The sequence below is a fragment of the Phalacrocorax aristotelis genome, chromosome 1, assembly GCF_949628215.1.
Source record: "Phalacrocorax aristotelis chromosome 1, bGulAri2.1, whole genome shotgun sequence".
In the NCBI taxonomy this organism is placed as follows: Eukaryota; Metazoa; Chordata; class Aves; order Suliformes; family Phalacrocoracidae; genus Phalacrocorax; species Phalacrocorax aristotelis.
The window spans coordinates 94365413-94384376 of record NC_134276.1 but is presented as its reverse complement, the minus strand read 5'-3'; the positions used below and the strand labels follow the sequence as shown (position 1 = coordinate 94384376).

The following is an 18964-nucleotide window of genomic DNA, read 5'->3' as shown; positions in this document are numbered from 1 at the left end:
CTCCTCTTCCTCACTGGCATGCTATGAAACGCTTCCGAGGTACTCCCATTTCTTCTAGACTGTGCAGAAGTGCAAGTAGGCACCAAATTTTTGCGTCTTGCTCAATGAAGGAAAGAGCTAAATCATCTTACGGACACAAGTTGCTCTTGGGGAGATTCCATTTGGACACGAGAGGGAAATTTTTCACAGTGAGGACAGTCACCATTGGAATAATCTCCCCAGGGAAGTGGTTGCCTCGGCCACGTTGGACACCTTTAAGAGTCAGCTGGACAGGGTGCTGGGCCATCTTGTCTAGACTGTGCTCTTCCTAGAAAGGTTGGACTGGATGATCCCTGAGGTCCCTTCCAACCTGTGATTCTGTGATCTACAGATTACCTGTTGCCTTCTCTCCCTTCTCAATTTCCCCAAGTTCCCATATACTTCCATACATTCAGTAATATTTCTGTCCCTCAGAACATGAATCACATGGGGTGGGGAAAGAGGATAGAGAATAGGAAACGCAATCACCAGCTGGCGGGACCTTACCATTTCCAGTGCTCAGACGGACACCTCCCAAAAAAATATTACTGGAGAGCGACTCCTTGTCCCACACAGTCAGTTCTAGGCAGACATTATGTATATCCCTTGAATTCAAGCCACTGAAAGCAAAGGTATGATTCCACTGGGGGTTCACGCTCTTCTTTATTACAGGAGTTTTGTGTTTTGTAGCTTTGCTGTCATCTGGAAGAAGGTATCTAGGAAGCATTAAAAAAAAGGAAAATTGAATATGTAGACATGATGTCACATAATATTCACAAAGAATTACTCAAATGAGATCAGGACCCTATTGCCCACTGTTATTATATTAAGCGTATACCGGAAGTGCGTATTTCGCATTTGTGCTCTATTTGTTCTTATAGCTACAGTTATTGCCAGCAAAAACTGAAATCGGGTCTCCTTGCCCCGTGTCTTGAGTCTTAACCCCAGACTTTTTATTTCAGTGAGACTAAATATAGACAGGATCATAAAAATGTTGGCTAGAAGGGGCCTCTGGAGTCACCCAGTCCAGTTTCCTTCTCAAAGCAGGACAGAAGGTCCTCCAGAAAGAAACAGAAATGACTGAAAAGGAAGGAACTTGAGCAGTTTAGCACCAGTACTTTGAAGTGCCTAACACCCTACTGAGTGCAGAAACACTAATGCTGCACAGTCTGACAAGCTTTTCACATTTTATTTTTAGTGGAGAGTTCCTTTAGTGAAACTAAAAGAACTTAACACCTGTAGCTGAAAATCAGAGGTCTATACAAATTTTCAGAGCCCGAACCTTCACCTGCTTCAGCAAAGCTAACAGAATAACTCTGTGGTTGCATATAAATTCTAAAGGGTCACACATACAAACAAATCACTAGACCTTGATCAGGATTCCTGTGCAGGTTTTCACTTGACAACAAACATGGGCTTATTTACGGCAGGGGGCTAACAGCGGGCTGAGCTATGCCTCAAGCTAGTCTCAAGCTAACCGTGCAGATCAGGCTGCTGCAGCGCCTCAACTCGTTCACGGCAACTTGATTATGCATTTGGCCATGACACATGACAGACAAACAGTCCAAGGAAGACAGACTCCTCTTCCATTGTACTGAATAATCCATGTCAGCAACAGCAGACACCACTAACTAAAGATAGTCCAGAGACAATTATTGGCCACACTTTGCTACTGCTAAGGTAAAAAGGCTTTGACAACATTTTGTCCCTGAAGTCTGTTGCAAGCTCCAGGTGGGAACAAGCTGTAGTGGGATCAGTCTAATTTCAGTAAAAGAAAAATGCCTTCACATACACCAGGCAAAAAGAGGTGGCATGGGAGAACAAATACACAGAAAGAATAGCTCAAACTTCTACATGAAGCGTAAGATTTCAGTAATAATTTGAGGCACACTACCAGATCAAGATAAATCCTCAGCCCCACCAGGGAATTAAAGGCAGGATGATCACCATTTACTAACAGCACTCAAACCGTTATTAGTGAACTATAGCATATCTAAAAATCAACTATTCTAAAAGCTAGCATTGAAAGCAAAAACTGGCAAAGAACATGTTTTAAGCTATCCATTATTTCCTAAATGTAACATTTCAAATGCATAACTTACATTTATTAAAAATTCAATACAACAAGGCAGGCAGGATTATGTTAATTTCATTCAAATACAAGTATATCCTGTACGTAGCATTTCCTGTATAGTTTGGATTTTGACTGTCCAACACAAATTGCTGCTTATCTAATAAAAAGATGCATATATGTGATACTATACATATCTTTATGTACGCACATGCATACAGGCATTCAAGTGACACAGACCTTAAATTTTTCAAAATTATGCACCTTTAAAATCCAACCTGCAAGCCATTAGAGCAGAATTTTTAAACATCATCTGTCAAAGAATATTAAATGTTAACAACAAGACACAATTAGAGTTCAGACTCTACGTTTGAAGTCAGCGATAGACTTCCTGGGAACCCTCAGAGTTTAAATGTGCTCCTTGACACTACTATATGCCAAAGAGCTTCCTCAGTTAAGCACTAGGAAAAACATGAAAACTATTTATGGCATAAGAGAAAAATCTTTTCTCATTTAGCATATTTACTTGTATCAAAGTAGAGTTTCCTCACACAGATAATGCATTTTCTCTTTCTGCACGCATCAGGTGACATCCATTAGAAAGAACATCAGCTTGATGGAGCACACCAGCTTTTATAGGTGCTATTTGCACTTTTACAAGGGTTCCAAACCAGCTTGTACCTTCCTGAAAACAAGTTTCTTATTCAGGACGTAGTCTGGCTATTCCTCTTAGTAAAAAAAAAAAATGTACTGTTTCAATTTCCTGAAAATGTAGATGTCATCATCAGATTAGGTATCACCTCCAGTGTGGGAGCCCTAATGTAAAACTTCTTGCCTCCAGGAGTGATGAATATTCACCTATTTCTCTCTGCTGATGCAGTGGAAGTGTTTTCTTTTACCAAATGTTATGTCCTGTAACAGCGTGTAGCACACTGGATACTTCTGTATAAATGGTTCTGTACCACTTGACTAAGTGGTATTTAAATACAATTGTATTTAACCACTGGGACAATTTGTAAATCTCTGCTCCTATTCCACAGCATCTTTCTCTTCAGCATACCTTCCCAGGGTGCCAGTTGCTTTTCAGGACTGACACTCCATACACGTATATACAGATATATTGAAAAAATTGGGTCTGCCAAAATATGATTCAGTGCAGACATTGAAAAAAGGGGGAGAAAAAACCCACAGACCCTTTCACGAAAGTGTCAGATGTGCCTCCCGATTTCACTGCTGTTAAATTCTTTGCTTCTTTGATGAGGACTTCTAATATACCTCCAGATGGCATGTGAGAGTCTCCCTTTTTTCCTTTTTTAAAGCTCTTCTTTCCTATAACATAGAACAGAGTTGCAACATCATAATCTCAAATTATATATACACTGCAAGACTGATATGGAAATGTAAATTGTCTTGACTAGATTTTTTTTTTGAATCAATTATTGCAATGGGATTAAAGTATTCCTTATGAGGAGATTCTGATTCTCTATGGGTAGAGAAACTAATAAGGCAGGGACAGAAAAATCACTCCATATTTGATAAAGAACTTCACCATGTAACTAGCTAGTCCTTACTGAACACAACAGAGTGCCCTGTCTGACGTCCTCTCCAAACGTAAGTATTAGCGGATCACTATGCTGAACACAAAGAACTGCATGCCCTGGAAGTCCTACCCTCTTCCCAGAATCTGCTTCTGCCACTGATGTTAAGGCAGCCCTATGCCACAAACAAGGTATAAATGCAAAGTTTAAAATGCAGAAATACACTGCATGCATTCCACATGTAAGGATGCAGTCCTCCTCGGAGACCGTGACAAAGGACACAGAGCTCACTGAACCGCTGCTGCTTTTGAACAGCGGCATGATGACACGTGTATTTGCGGCTGCTGCGGATTCTAAGAGGCTTATCATCAGGGATCATACGCACTGATTCAGGCTGAAAACATCAGAAAAAAAGATCAGGAGTGGTGCTAAAATATACTAATTTAAAAAAAATGCAGATAGTGTCTATCTGGACTTTTGAGACAACAATTAGCTTTTAAGAGAGAAAACCTTGGAACTACTGGTAGCAGAGGGTATGTAAGCTGTCAAAAGAAAAGAAAGAAAAAGCTCTAATTAATCTATCAAATCCTAATGCTAACAAGCAATACTGTCACCAAGACACTGATATACCTACGTCTGGTATAGCTATGTACATTCAGGTGACAGGCAGTGATCGCTTTCACTTCAGATGATTTTGCTGTTCCTCATGCTACTACAATGCAAAGAGTTAGTAACTATTTTGCCCTGTTCATTGTTGAAGAAAATAATGGCTTACCCTAAAGAATTCAAATAATATTTTAGAGGACTGAATTACAGCAGTGATAGAGTAAAACTAAGCAGAAGCAAAGCAATGTGAAAAAAAGAGTGAAAATGAGGAGACAGGTAAGCTTAAGGATAATAGAGCATGAAGAACTACGTGCACTCTATTAATTTGATCAGCTATACACTGTAGATAATTAGCTGAAGAAAGAACCCACAGACTATGATGTAGACTATTTATTTCTATGTGGCTGTCCTCAATCATGATATCTAATGTCTGATCTTTTTTAATTAGGTCACAGCCATGCATCAACACTTGACTGCATACTCCTCTACCCTTCTCTCTCCCTAAGTTGAATGGAAGAGGATGGAGCAGGTGAAACATACTCATGGTTCAAAATTTCCACAGATAAGGACAACTAGCATATTTAAGCATGGTTTCAACCTTCACTAATACCAATACTTCACTATAGGTGAGGATTTTTAATACTCAGAGGGTTGTTATCATACACTGCCCATTAATGTTTGCTTTACCTTGAAACTGCCCTAGAGGAAGCATTAGGTTTCTGTCTGGGGGAATGTAACGTAAAACAACTGTCAGTTCTCCTTTATATTGGAGCCCAACATCTGTTGCTGCTGCCACCTGCAAAGAAAAGCAAACAAACAAAACTGAAATCCAGCTAAGGTTAATCATTCACCTTCTCCCTTTGATTTTAATTTTGTTGTACCAATACAGTGTTTGAAACACCACTTAAACGTATCAAGACATACCAGCCCACTTTCAGATAATTAGACATCTAAGACTGAATACGATGCCATTTTAGAAAACTTTATGAGCTAGTGAATGCAAGCTCTCAGAAGAATAAAGCCACATGGCATTAGACACTGTTCAGTGAACATACAGAGGAGAGAGATAGCTACCATGAATAACTGAAGTAAACGGGAAAAAACACGAACTTATTTCTGGACATATAATCTGTAGCTAATTTAATACGACATTCAGGCCTTATTTCCCCCAATCAGGATTTTAAATTGTAATTGGTTTAATGTACTTTAGAGGAGTCACTCCTGAGTCACTCTTGGCACGGAGGTGTGGGGAACCAAGGCAAGAGAAGAGAGCATAGTCCAGCTCTGAAATAGGAAAAACTTATTGAAAACTGTTATTCCCAGTGTCCTTTTCCTTTTCTACACAGCTACTGTTTCTGCATCTTTTTGTTTTATAAATATTTTAATCCTTCCCAGAAAGAATGCATCCAGTGCTCTTTGGAGCATCCTTGTTAGAAGAACATTAGGCCTTCATTGATGTGTGCTGAAGTTCCATTCGCACTGTAAGAAGTTGGAAACAACATTTTTAGAACAATAGATGCAACAGACAGAGAACATGTTATGCCCGTTCAAACTGACTTCTAGAGAAACTAAAGTGCAGTTTAAGTTTAAGTTTCAAAAAGAAGCCTTGTAGATGTACATTAGAGGTTGGATCTACAAAAACCTCAGGCATATGCTGACCTTGCTCAGTGATGTCCACTAACAGAGGTGGGACTACTCAGATGCTCATATTTCTGTACACGCTTCAGCACTTAGGTTTGGCTACAAATAACAAATCTTCCCGATCTCTCTGCAGGGACAAAGCACATGTCTAAAGAGAGGGGACCCTCAAGTACTGAGACACAGACACCAACATACCGCACATGCCTTTTAACTGCTTATAGACAAATGTCTGAACAGTGAAAGTATTTCTCTGAAATGCATTCAGCTTGTGTCCTGACTCCCCAGGAAGGTCAAAATTTTATTATCAACAGAGCCAAAAAACCCCACCAGAAACACACACAGTGATGTTCTCAGAGTCAGCACTGCCTTCATATCACAGACTCCCGGCTAAGGCACTAACCATGTTTAGTGCGGCTAAGTCTGTACACGAGGATGAGACAGGGAACAAAACAATTTTAGTGATAACAACACGGCCCTTTTGAGACTTCGAAGCACTTTTACAGCAACGTAGGCATTCCTGCACTGACTCTGAGAAAAACGGTCCTGTCTCCACCACTGTCTGATGCCAGTTGCTACAACTGAGGACAAAAGAAAACCTGTAGTAAATGGCTGTGGAATAATTTGCGCATCATTTAAATCTTGCCAGTCAGCCAGCTCACTTACGGTCTAAACTATGCAAGTTAGGATCAAGTTTCCCATAAAGGCAGCAAGGATTATTTTTTCTGTTCTGCTGGTAGGCAAGTGATGGTACAAGTTCTTATGTCAGGAAGAACTTGTCAACCGCTGCCCCAATCCCACATATAACATGGCTCTAGACTCTGCCCCCTTTTAACCACAGAATTATTTTCTCTTCTTTTTCTGATTTAACCACGGTCCTCTTGAAAACAGACATTCAATCCTCATAGGAGAAAGAGGTCTTAAAGTCTCCAACCTTTTCACTAAAGCAGCTAAATGATTCATGATAGAACAAATGATGCGCTGTAATAAAACCCAGGAAACGTTTCACTGCCATTCCTGTCTCTATCGGGCAGATCATATGGGAGAACAACATGTAATTTTCACTTGTATTAACCTGTGCTTTTTTTAATTCAAAGTGCACTAATTGGTACTTTTTAAAAAACATTATCTTCACTGATCAAAAATCTTAGCAGCATTTTAACTATAGAAACATTATTTATAACAACTTAGGAGGCAGACAAGACCAATTCTGTGTTTGCTTTCTTTGGTAAAGAACTCATTTAAAAATCCTTTTAATGGGTTTGGAAGTAATCAGACAACAGCTTCCAGCTGGACTGGCTGAAATGCTTACCACCTCATTACTTTTTTTCCTGAGCAGGAGAGCTTCATAACTGTCTTTTCCTCCCCAGCCCCCATTAAGATTAAAAGAAACCACGCATACACACACAAATCCCCAAAGACTGACGCGAGATGACAAAGACTACTGGCACGATAAGAAGCTCTATTTCAGACCAACACTGCATACAAACTGCAAGCAAGACGAACACTGGATGTGTATCTTTTGTTGTAGACTGGCGGGTACTAAACAAGAGCAACACCTGACACCAGCCAGAGCTATGACAGAGATGTAGCAGACATTTCTTCTACTTCAGGAGCAGACCCAACAGAAGTAACTTGCGGGAAGCAGGCTTGTAAGGGAGATGGTATAATCCTGGCCTGGACACAGGGCTGACTGAAACATGTTTGCCACCATTAGCCGCTTTCTCCTCCTGGTCTCACCTTATCTGGACCATGAAGGAAGAGCTGGTGGTCACCCTTATTAACAAAGCTGAACTAGGAAACTGGGAATTATCTTCCTTATGATCACACTTCTATGAAGTGTGAGGTGTGTAAGCATTCCAAGAGGAGATCCATTTCGTTACGTATCTTCTGGCAAATTATTTACTAAAATAGAAATCTGTGACAGTTTAGATATAAGCCTCACAAAGGGCTATACCTAGAAGTTAATTATACAGCAATTAAATCCATTTCCCATCTGAGCAAAAGGCACAAATCAAACACTCCTTCCTAAAACACTGAGTGTAACACTTTTTCTTAAAAATAATGATGGCAGAGCAAACAAGTCATCTGAGTCTATCGCCGCATCAGTTGCAGTTAAACCATGGATTTTTCTGCAGCAAGAAAAATACAATTTCTGAAATGGCAGTCTAAACCACTGAAATTTCTGGGGATTCTGGCTGCTGCAGGAGGGAGCAAGGCAGAAGCCTTTAATCCTCTAGCCTACAATAGGTCTTTGAATCTCTTCCAAAAGTAAAACACCTTTGCCAGAGCAGGGGGTGCCCTAGAGACAGAAGTCATCCTATCCTTAGCTAAGCACAGTGCAAGTCCTGTTTCACAGACCAACTGATTTGCCTGCTGAGAAGCCTGATCTTGTACCTTCCTAGTTAAGGTGAATAAGAGATTAATAGGTTATTTTGTCACAGCTGAAAAGTGCTAAGCACTTTGAACTGAAACAAAAAAGATCTATTTCTTTAATAAACTGTTAAGGGTTGGGTAGGGGGCAGTGCTAGAGAAGTCCTTTTGTTTATGTGCTATTTTAAAAAATTGATCAATTTCTTTACTAGGTCATTTTTTTCACTGCAGTTTATTACAAGGTGAACTTATAATTTATTTAAAAGGTGGGGGATTTTTTATTTGTTTTAAATAGCCAATCATGTGTAAAGTTTTCATGAAGATTTAAAAACCAGTATGTTTTGATTGAATAAAGAACAAAGATATTATTTTTGTTAATATATTAGACTCAAAGTCACCATTTTGTAATCACCTTCCAAAGGAAAAAGAAGTAAGCCTTGCTAAATTTGCAACTCTTTCACAGGCCCCTGGAAACCCTTACCTTGGGCTGGAGCACAAACCACTCATCGCCCTGATTTTCGAAGTTCCAGGAATCAAATGGAATTTCCACCTCCCCAAGGAAGCTGTTGTGTCCAAATCTGTCATAGTGCCAGACAGAAAGCTGCAGGGTCCTGGTTTCTAGCTGTGTGTGACTGATGACATACTACCAACAGAAAAAGAGAAAAAGAAACTCTCAGAATAAGCACAAATAATAGTTTCCATGGAGTCTTTTACAGCTCTAGCTCAATTTCATGAAGCCCGCAGCAGCTAACAAATGAAGCGTGAAAGAGAGATTTGTTTTCTTTGCAAACAAGATTGATCTAGCTAGAAAGTTTATAATGTTAACATTAAACTTCTTTTCTTTGCAGCACTCATCCAATGGTAATTAACATTACTGTCATAATTGTGATTTTTTTTCTGTATTATTTACTGGGTAGTTATGACTACAAAGTAAATTATGATGCTTAAAACTATGATCCTGTTAATTCCTTATAAGTTTATGTAAAAGAAGCAGATCAATAAAGTTTAGTTTGTAAGAACCACCCCACTGGTTCTTTCATCCCTAAAGTGAGTCTGCTGTACATTACTGTCTAGAAATAGTGTCTTCCTCTTTTTAATTGTATCTTTGTAACTTATGACAAATTGTTCTGAAAACAAGTAAAACTGCATTTGCAAATCATTCACCAACTGTCTCAGTCTTGGTTACCATTGTTGGTTTTGAAAGCTGTTAAAAACTCCTCTGAAGAAACGCCATATTCTAGCAAATTCACAGAAAACCATAAACATCTGGAATACTAGCCCTGCATCTCTGGTTTTAGCAAAAGGCCCATTAATTCCTTGAAATTCACTCTTCTCCTAGTGTTAGCTGAGGAGACCCAGATGTCTCCTATTTTGCATCAAGAACCGCCTCTGGACAGAGACACATATTCTCCAAAAGCTGAAGCAGTCAAGTCAGTTGGCAAGCCACACAAGTAGGCTATTCATTTATAGATATGTCTACAATGCTTAATGCTAGATGCCAACAGCTCCACTGTGAGAGGTGTCATATTTAGCAACAATAGAATAAAAGTAAAAGAGAGAAGATACAGACAGATTTAATTCTTTCTCTTTTCCAACAGTAGTAACAGTTGGGACAAACAGATGTAGCTCTTGTTACCTACCCAAAATTCTAGTAAAGTCTCTTTGGTACAATTCATATTTTTAGCAAGCTGCTTGGTTGTATCCTCACCAAGTTCTTGATTAGCAAATATGTTTAGTGCTGTGTTCCTTGCTAAATAGAGTCTAACACCTTTTTTTTTTCCAGTTCAGGCAAGCCTTAACATTACTATAAACCATTTAAAAATGAAGCTATACAAGAAACACCCCCTTGGCAAGCAGTCTGGCTAGACTAAGCGTGTGTAAGTCTGCAAATTGATTTTGTAGCCAGGTTAAGCCAAGTATACTGGCCAGGGAACATCTATTAGCCTCTATTATAAGAAACTTATTCAAAATATCACTGAAATTAAAAAAAAAAAAAATCAGGAGAAACTAAAAATACTTTCTGACCTCACGACAGCCCACTGGGATAATTCTCAACAATCAACAAGGAAGGGGAATCACCAGGAGCCTTGTGGTGCAGGTGTCAGACAGGCAGTGAACTGGGCAGAAACTCAACCATTCCCAGCTGCACCGCAGAGCCAAGGAGGTGAATAAACAGCTTGTGAGGAGCTCAAAATGGTTCATCCTCTGAGATGGATGTGGGTAAAAGGCAAGGATGGAAGACCCTGGGAGCTCTGCTCCACCAGCCCTCAAGGAAGTAATCTGTCCTTGCCTTCTGCAACAGAAAATGAACTTTCCCAGAGCTTTTTAGGAAGGCAGGTAGTGAAGCCATTCTTGGCATTTTCTTAACAAAGTCAGTTCTGCTTTAAAAACAAAAAAGCCTCCAGAGAAATTCAGGTTTTACTGCAAAAGGTTATTTTCTCTTCAAAATCACTTAGATGGGAAGTTTTAATCTAGCTCTATTTCAGCATCATTTGCTAATTTAGGGCTTACAAAATCTTTAAGGTGCTTTTAACATCTCTGAGCTCAGGTGAAACAGGAACATCCACAGTTTTAAAAGAGATCTATAGAAACTAATACAAGTTTTACCTATAAGGGGAGAACCAAACAAAACACTTAACGCTGAAAGGCAGAAATCACAACTCATAGGATTACTAGACAGTTTTGCTTAAATATGTTCATTTTGAGACATCTTTTCCAAATTCTAATCCCCATACTGGAACACTTATAGAAATCACCTGTGAGCACAAGTAGAACATTCATCACAGCTTGAGAGAGAGACAGTGTTCTCACCTTCAGCGTTTCATTAAATTCTGGATTGGTGGTGTTACTTTTAATTTTGGTCTTGCGTTTACTTTGGCGGGATGTATCAGGCAGAAGGTATGCTTTGACATATCTGCAGATCAAGTAGTAAATTATTAGCAAATAGCCAGTTTGAGCAAGGACCTGACATTGCTGCATCAGCAACACAAATGAGGAAATTAATTTTTGTGGTCAAAACAATGTACGCATGTGACAGATTATACAAAACATGGAAAGGTATGGTCTTTATCTACGAACATAGCATTGTTGTTCCCATAGGATCAGAATAACAAAAGGCAGAGCTAAATTCATTTACTCATCCTCAGAAATGCAGAAAACTTTCTTAAAGCTTTCCCTTCTGTAGTATATGATTACTGACTGATTGTATATGAAAACACATACACTGAAAATACAAGAGTTGAATACTTCGTACCTTGCATACGACAGGATTACATATGATTAGAGACACTGATTATTACTTCCTGATCAGAGGATTTATGTATTCTACTGAAAACTATAGGAAGCTCAGAAAACATGGTCCTTGCAAAGTGAATCTATGGATGTGTGAAACCAAATTTATCTCCATCCCTCCCTCCCTCCAAAACATCACTCCTCTCATATACTTCACATTTTAGAACTAAGAAATCAATTCAGCCCCCCAATTCCCTCATATTTTTTTGCCCTTTTGCAGAGATTGCCATCAAACAGGTTAATAATTTTAAGTAATCTTATTCTTTCCCCAGAACACGTACATGTTGCCCTAAGAAACACTGAAAATTCATTTCCCACAGAGAATCCAAAACCAACCCTTATCAAAACATTGGCTTGTAGCAACTGGATCTTTTGAGTTCTCAGGCTCATACCACAACCCCAGGCTTCGTCACTGCGCGTGACATGGTGGAAGGCACCCCTAGCAGAGCCTAGAAGGGAATTCCTCCCTGTGCTTACGGATCAGTCCTTTGCTTCTTCTCATCTGCAACGGCCAGGTTTCTGCAACTTTTTACCAGGATGTTGAGGGCACCTGTTTTGTAGCTGTATCTGATGTTGAGAAGGATTTCACCGCTGACCTTCACGTTGCCATAGTCACCAGTTTCACTATATACACTCAGCATGCTGTTAATGCTAGTCTGGAGGGGGAGAGAAAAAGGACTTAAAGGCCTAAACAAATTAATCATTTCCAGTATCTGCTTTTTTCATAAAGTGACAGCCTTGTAATATTGTCACATTTGTTAGGACTTGCTATAGAAACAGATATATCATAGAATAGAAATACCACTTGCTTCTATTTGATGTAAATGGGAATAAGAACTATAATTAATAATAGCTTAGATGTCTAGACAGTTGATGTTTTTCCAGGCAGGACTCAAACCTATTTATAATTCTAAATTACCTCTAATTCATGCATGAACTGAAGAGCAGACAGGCTACATAAATTGTAAGCTCACATAAGTTTCAAGCAAGGGCAGGGGTGGTGGTGGTGGAATCACCTTTCTGGCTCAGCCATACACCTAATTTTTACTGTCTCGTAAGACAACCACTGACAGAACCATTAAAAAAATTATAAGGATGCTTCCCATAACAGATATGGTATAAAAGCATGTTTGTTGAAAGTGACACCCACCTCCCATTAGTAATTCTAAAAGAATGAGCAAAATTCCATACCCACCATTTCAGCAATTTTCTTAAATCCAAAAAATTTAGCAAAAAATCCCACAAAATTTTCCACTGCGGCATAACATATTACACCCCCCAAACGTCCTTTTTTTTCACTCATACCATACAGAGTATTGCTATGAGGCTTCTCTCTTCCAAAAGATTACAATTAGGAAAGAACTAAATATTTTTAAAGAAAACCAGAGCAACATGCACACTGCCAGAACCAAAGGCATTCAAGAAATCTGGTGCATGTTTTCTACTGAGTCATTGAGCAAGATTGCTCAAACACATATACAACCATCTAAATCCTAAGACACAGGAACCTTGCAAGATACACATGTAGAGTTTTCAACACAAAGGAAAAAGAAAGAAAGAAATTTTAAGCGAAGCAGAGGATTCAGGAGAACTCACAGTATCACCGTCTGTTTCAGGCACATTTAAATATGTCCATTTTCTGTCAGAGCCTTCTGGGGAGCTCTTTAAAGAAAGCAGTGCAAAAGGTCAAGAGAAAAGAGCATTAGATCGCTGCAGTAAGAAAGAATAAGTGCAGTGATAAATCCTTACCTATATAGACAGGTAAAGGAAGTTTGTATTGCAAAGCCATAGCAAGAAAGAAAAAAGTATCACCAAATCAGAGAAAAGCTAAGTCTTTTCCCTGTACTTCAAGTATTGAAGGACACATGACTCAAGGTAATCAAACAGAATTGAAGTATCTGCTATACCAAAGTAAACACATTACATTTTAGAACACCAGCTCAGCAAATTAGGATTTGTATTGGATTGTATGCAGACATAAATGAGGACAAATCCAAATAAAGTCAATTCTCACTTAAGCTAGTCAAAAGCTAAGCAGTCATGTATTTGCTGGACTGGCACCTTTGTAAGGAAGTGCAGTTTTTCTGTGGAGTCTGTAAGAAGAAAAAAACTACACAAATGTTTAAAGGTGTCATTCTTTGGAAAAAAAATACAGTAATAGAATACTGGGAGAAACTTTCCCCCCTCGCCCCCTGCTTACTAGGGCAGTATCTGGAAATCTCACCAACCAGCTCAAGGGTAACTACATCTTGATCTACCTCCTTCCTTATCGGCTGCAGGGAGGCAGAAAGAACATTGTCAAGGGGAAGAACCACACAAAAATAATTGGTCTGTGGTAAAATTCAACTCTCCGAGCACCTTGCCTATGGGCCGTGCAGCAAAGAAAGCTGGAGAGATAAGCAGGCCTGTGTCAATATGGTAAACAACAACAGACATGAAAAAACAGAGCAAGCAATCATTATTCGTAAAGCTAATTTATACATTGTGTAGGAATAATAAATGTCAAAAAAGGGCGGGCTTGCCATTTGCAATTTTGCCATTAACATAGCATGCAGTGACATGCTATGCCATGAATACAGAGAAACAAAAGCTCAGAGATGTGAATTTATCTCAAACCTACCGCACTGGAAAAGCTATGCTCTGCTTAAGAAAAGGGTCAAAGGGAAATCTACAGCAAAGGACAAAATCCTACGCACAGACAGAATGCTGCCTACAGCACACAGAGGGAAAGCTCTCTAAATGCAGTTCCTCAACTAGTAGCCTAAATGGAGAAAGCACTTAAGCATCTGCAACCCTCGTATCAATATTCAGAGGAAATAGAAATAAATGTGTCTATAAATCCATGGGACCAGCAAACATTAGAGACAATGAGTCACAGTCAACCTTGGGTAAGTGGGTCTAATTAGACCAGCATCAACAGGCTACATTTGCTCAAGTCTGACTTGGTGTGTAATGCAACACATCTCCATTGCATCTGTTTCTGTGAACTACATAAAACAGAAGGGAAAAGGGTCTGGACATAGCCAGACTCAAGATACCAAAATGCTCCGTGAAGGCAATTTTCTCAGCCCTTCCTCCTTCCCAGCTAAGCCAAACTTGGATTCAGCCAACTCCATCTCCTTGGGATCAAGAACTTAAGTGGGCATTCCCTGGTCCCTGCTTGTACTGGGACTAATGGGGACAGTTCATTGGTTACTGTCATAGACCAAATTTTCTCTTCCCTTTTAGCACACAGACTCCTCATGTCTCCTCAGTCTCTTCAACTCTCTCATCTTCTACTTGGAGTTTGTTGCAGTTTTCTGATACTCTATATGCTGGCCAGAGCTATTCTAAGGCACAAGTCATGAAGAAGAGTGGCCAGAGAGGGATCTGCGACTTTTCTGAAGATGCTATCAGTTGCCCACATCCTAAGTGTCAGATCCCAAAAGTGAGGTACACAGCAGGTAGTCATAAACTAGGCACATTAACGGCTACATTTGTTTCTTTCTCAGTCAATAATAGACTGCATAATAAACTGCATAAGGCTTGTTATACCAATTTGGTTGCACCAAAAGCACCTGTTACAACCTGAAAACGCAGCCAACCTTTTAAAACCAACATTAAGTTGCAACAGTTAGACAACCACAAGACTCGGACATCAGGGGGGTTGGAACTAGATGATCTTTAAGGTGCCTCCCAACCCAAACTATTCTATGATTCTATGATCTGATTTACAATATATAAGTTTGTGGGTATGACAAGAAGCAAAAGGATGTAGCAGAAAAATACTCAATTACTGCAGAAGGTAGAGAAGTTGTCACCAACCAAACTTCCCAAGTGTCTTCCTGCTCACAGAAAGAGAACTGCTGTAGGTGGCACTGTAGGTGGCATAGCAATCATGTCATGAAGAATGGGAGAAGCTGGGTTGGGGGATGGGACAGCGATGCCACAGAAGCGGTACATATGCAAACACACAGGCAAGTACTTGCGTCCCAAGAACCTGAACAATCAGAAAGTGGTTTGATATGGAAGATCCCACCATAGCCTTGTTCAATTTAAGTAAATTACGATTAAGTGCTCCTCTGCAGAGCTGAGCAGTCTTGTATTGCAAACACCTATGGTTTGTCTTCTCCACACGTCAGCTTGTTAGTATCCTGAGCATGTGAGGAAATATGAGTATGCAAAACGGTGTTCTCTTTCCATGTGCTGCAGAGAACAGTATTTTAGCTTTGAACAGCATTAAAAGTATAATATAAAACCTATCTAAGTGTTAAAGGAGGTTTCTGAAGTGCAGGATGGAAGATATTTGCTGCTAAGCGGTATGAAGTTAAACGCCTTTTCGGAAGAACAATGGTCTCTTGTGGAAGGAGAAAGCGTGTTTTCTACTCAAGATCTTACTGTTGGTAATCCACTTGTCAAATGTCCGTGTTTCCTTGAATAACGAGAGGCCACTATGTCATCAATATCTTCTTCTGTTTCATCCAGATAATCCTAAATGACAAACAGGCATTTCAGTCGTCATGTTCTGCTCTGTATTTGGTCAGCCTCTGTTGCTTAGTTTTGTTTCATATATTTTCCACTTTAGGAAGACAGCGCAGGATGCATTCTAAATTCTAATCTCTAGAGGAGTTTTACTTTACACTTTCCACATGTTTGCACAGGCACACAACATAAGGGGAAAAGTCACTCTTACAGTTTCAGGGTTCAATTGCTTAAGAACGGACAAGCTTGACATACATACTTCATAACTTATTCTGGAGGCATATACCTCTGCGTGGCCAACAACTGTGCGTGTAAACAAAACCCACTTCAGTGCCTACTAACAATCCCATGTGAATTAACTTACTCTATTTATTACTATCTGCATTCAGGAATTCAGGTTTGAAAGTCTTAGAGAGACATGGTGAGAATTTTTCAAATCTTAAAAAAACAAATGAGCAAATTAAGATCCGACACCACAGGTCAGGGGATCATTGATACTGGTTTACCTCTTCAGGTAAACCAGAATTTGTAGCCAGAAGCCATTAGATGATTTATTTCTTGGTTACAGTCCACGTTCCATGACTTTACAGGACCTATTTTTTACAATCCAGCAATCCAGTTTTCCAATTATTATCTACATGTATATCAGTCACACTCACACAAGTGGACAGGCACACAATTTGCATTACACTCACACCCTTTCAAGCTGTCTTCGGCGACAGGAACAATTTCATGAAAAAGATCATTAACACAGACCCACTTCCTAACAGACAGTCCTGAAAAGCCCGGGTTATTGCCAAACCATATAAGAAGAAACTTGTCCTGTCATCATACACACTGAATATATTTAAGCGTTAAAGAAAAAAAATCCAGTTGATGTGCATGTTTTAAAAACAAATTCCTGTATTATTTTAATATTTTTAAAATAGAGAAATAAATCAGTAATCTCACAGCTTCTCATATATGCTTGAGTTTTAATACACAAGACTGAATGGTAACATCTTTAACTCGTATACAGAAAAAAATAATTTTCACTTGTAAACACAACAATAAAGTAAAACCTAAAAAGAAACTTTAAAATTTGTTGATGGTCCTAATAGGACTGTTAACTTCAAGTTACAGGAAAAAACCTCACAGAGAGCTATCATTCTATTAACCGTAGCTTGGAAATTCCAAGCATTTCCTTAAATGTATGGCAGGTATTTCGAAAAAACTCTGCTTTTAGTTTTAAAGGAATTAAAATGTTCATCTTCCTACAGCTGCCTTGCATCTATAAACATCTCATGTGGTGGCCTACCTCACTCTATTGCTTAGTCGCTCTCACTCTCTTAAACTAAACAGACAAGTACTGCGCTCAAACTTAAGGAGTCTCAAAGGCTTCTATGCTAATCAGGAAAAACAGGGCAAAGAAATGCTGCTGGACAGCTAAACTGTCACAGTTTATGTAAAGATCTGCAGAGCATTTGTCATTAGTATGCCTAAAACTCACTGTTACATTTCTTCTCCGTTCTCCAGTGACTGAACCGAAATAAAACCAGCTGAAAGTGACACAACATTTTCTATTGCTACTTTCCAATTGTAACTGCATATTTAATATTGAGCTGAGGGAAATCAAGACAAGCCATCACCCTATTTGGGACCAACATTTACATACTGAAGCAAGCATTCCTCTTAGCTTTGTGTTCTTATGACGAGCTTCCTCTGCTAGTCTCTTCCCTTTCTAATCTATTCAGGGCACTGTTACCACCCGACAGAAAAAAAGAAATAATGAATATTTTATACTCTAAGGAAAAAGTCCATGGAGACACAGGCACAGCAGAGCAAACTATTTCAGGGAGACAGATAGAGAGCTGAATCCTTCAAATTAAAACCAAAACCACACCCCTAAAATAAAATAAAGTTTAAAAAACACAACCAAAAACAATAAAAAAGAAAAACCACCCCACCTTTCACTTCTACTGTCCTCATTGACTTCAGAATTCAGGGAGGATTAGATCTGGTATTAGGAAAAATTTCTTCAAGCATTGGACCAGGCTGCCCAGGGAACTGGTTGAGTCACCATCCCTGGAGGTATTTAAAAGACATGTAGATGTGGGGCTTAGGGACAAGGTTTAGTGGTGGACTTGGCAGTGCTAGGTTAGCAGGTGGACTTGATGATCTTAAAGGTCTTTTCCAACCTAAATGATTCTGTGATTCTAAGTTTAAAACAGCACAAGAATATACAATTTTCTTTCTTGCCCATACAACAGGAAGAAGCAAGTCTGGTGCCACTGCAAAACTCTTTCCTTTATGTTGTTGTATACATACCTGTGTACCTTAAAATAAACCATACTACACTTTTATTGCTGAATAATTAAATATAAGACAAAAAAAGTAAGGCAACATCTTCAAACTGGGGTGTTTCAGGTCTAGACACTCAAATATTAACGATGGTTCACAAAGAGTTCTAACGACAGCTAGCTAACTACCAATTTTAGTCTGCAACCAGATATCTAAAACTAAAAAAAAAAATTAACATTTAACCTATGCTCTTAATTCATTTTGCACCACAATGATTATGTTTCTCAGGAGGTGTTACAGAACTGCAACTACATAATTGGTTAGTGTTATTAGCTTATTAAAGTTAGAGCTAGTAGGACATTAATCTCCATCTCCAGTGGGTGTTATAAAATGCATATTATCCAATTACTTCTAATAAAGCAGCTGAGCACGTAATGAACACTAGATGGTCAGGAGCTCAACACACACCTGCCTAGATAATGTGCTCACACCTGAACACAACACTAGATTTAACTGGTTCCCCATACTCCTTGATAAGTACGTACTACAGTATGTGGGTTTCTGGGGGTTGTCCCTTTTCACTATTAAGAGCAATGTTAATTTAAAGAAGCAAAACACCCATTCAATTTTGCAGCCAATATCTCTGTATGTGGAATGGGTTTTCCTGATAAAGCTGGGAGCAAAGCAG

General features: G+C 39.1%; 1 protein-coding gene across 5 annotated transcripts in view; it reads right to left on the bottom strand.

The window, feature by feature from the left end:
* The window catches only part of SYTL5 (synaptotagmin like 5), a 102572-nt gene that overhangs the window by 11193 nt on the left and 72415 nt on the right, over positions 1-18964 (bottom strand). For 3 of the 5 annotated variants that reach the window (XM_075098008.1, XM_075098032.1, XM_075098015.1), the window contains 7 exons: positions 15913-16005; positions 12013-12191; positions 11056-11158; positions 8726-8887; positions 4921-5029; positions 3283-3418; positions 526-734 (listed from right to left, as the gene is read on the bottom strand). In XM_075098008.1, the coding sequence (XP_074954109.1) occupies positions 526-734; positions 3283-3418; positions 4921-5029; positions 8726-8887; positions 11056-11158; positions 12013-12191; positions 15913-16005 (991 nt within the window). Of the gene's footprint in view, positions 1-525; positions 735-3282; positions 3419-4920; positions 5030-8725; positions 8888-11055; positions 11159-12012; positions 12192-13131; positions 13198-15912; positions 16006-18964 lie in introns of all 5 variants that reach the window. The other 2 variants (XM_075097998.1, XM_075098024.1) reach the window with 2 other exon arrangements.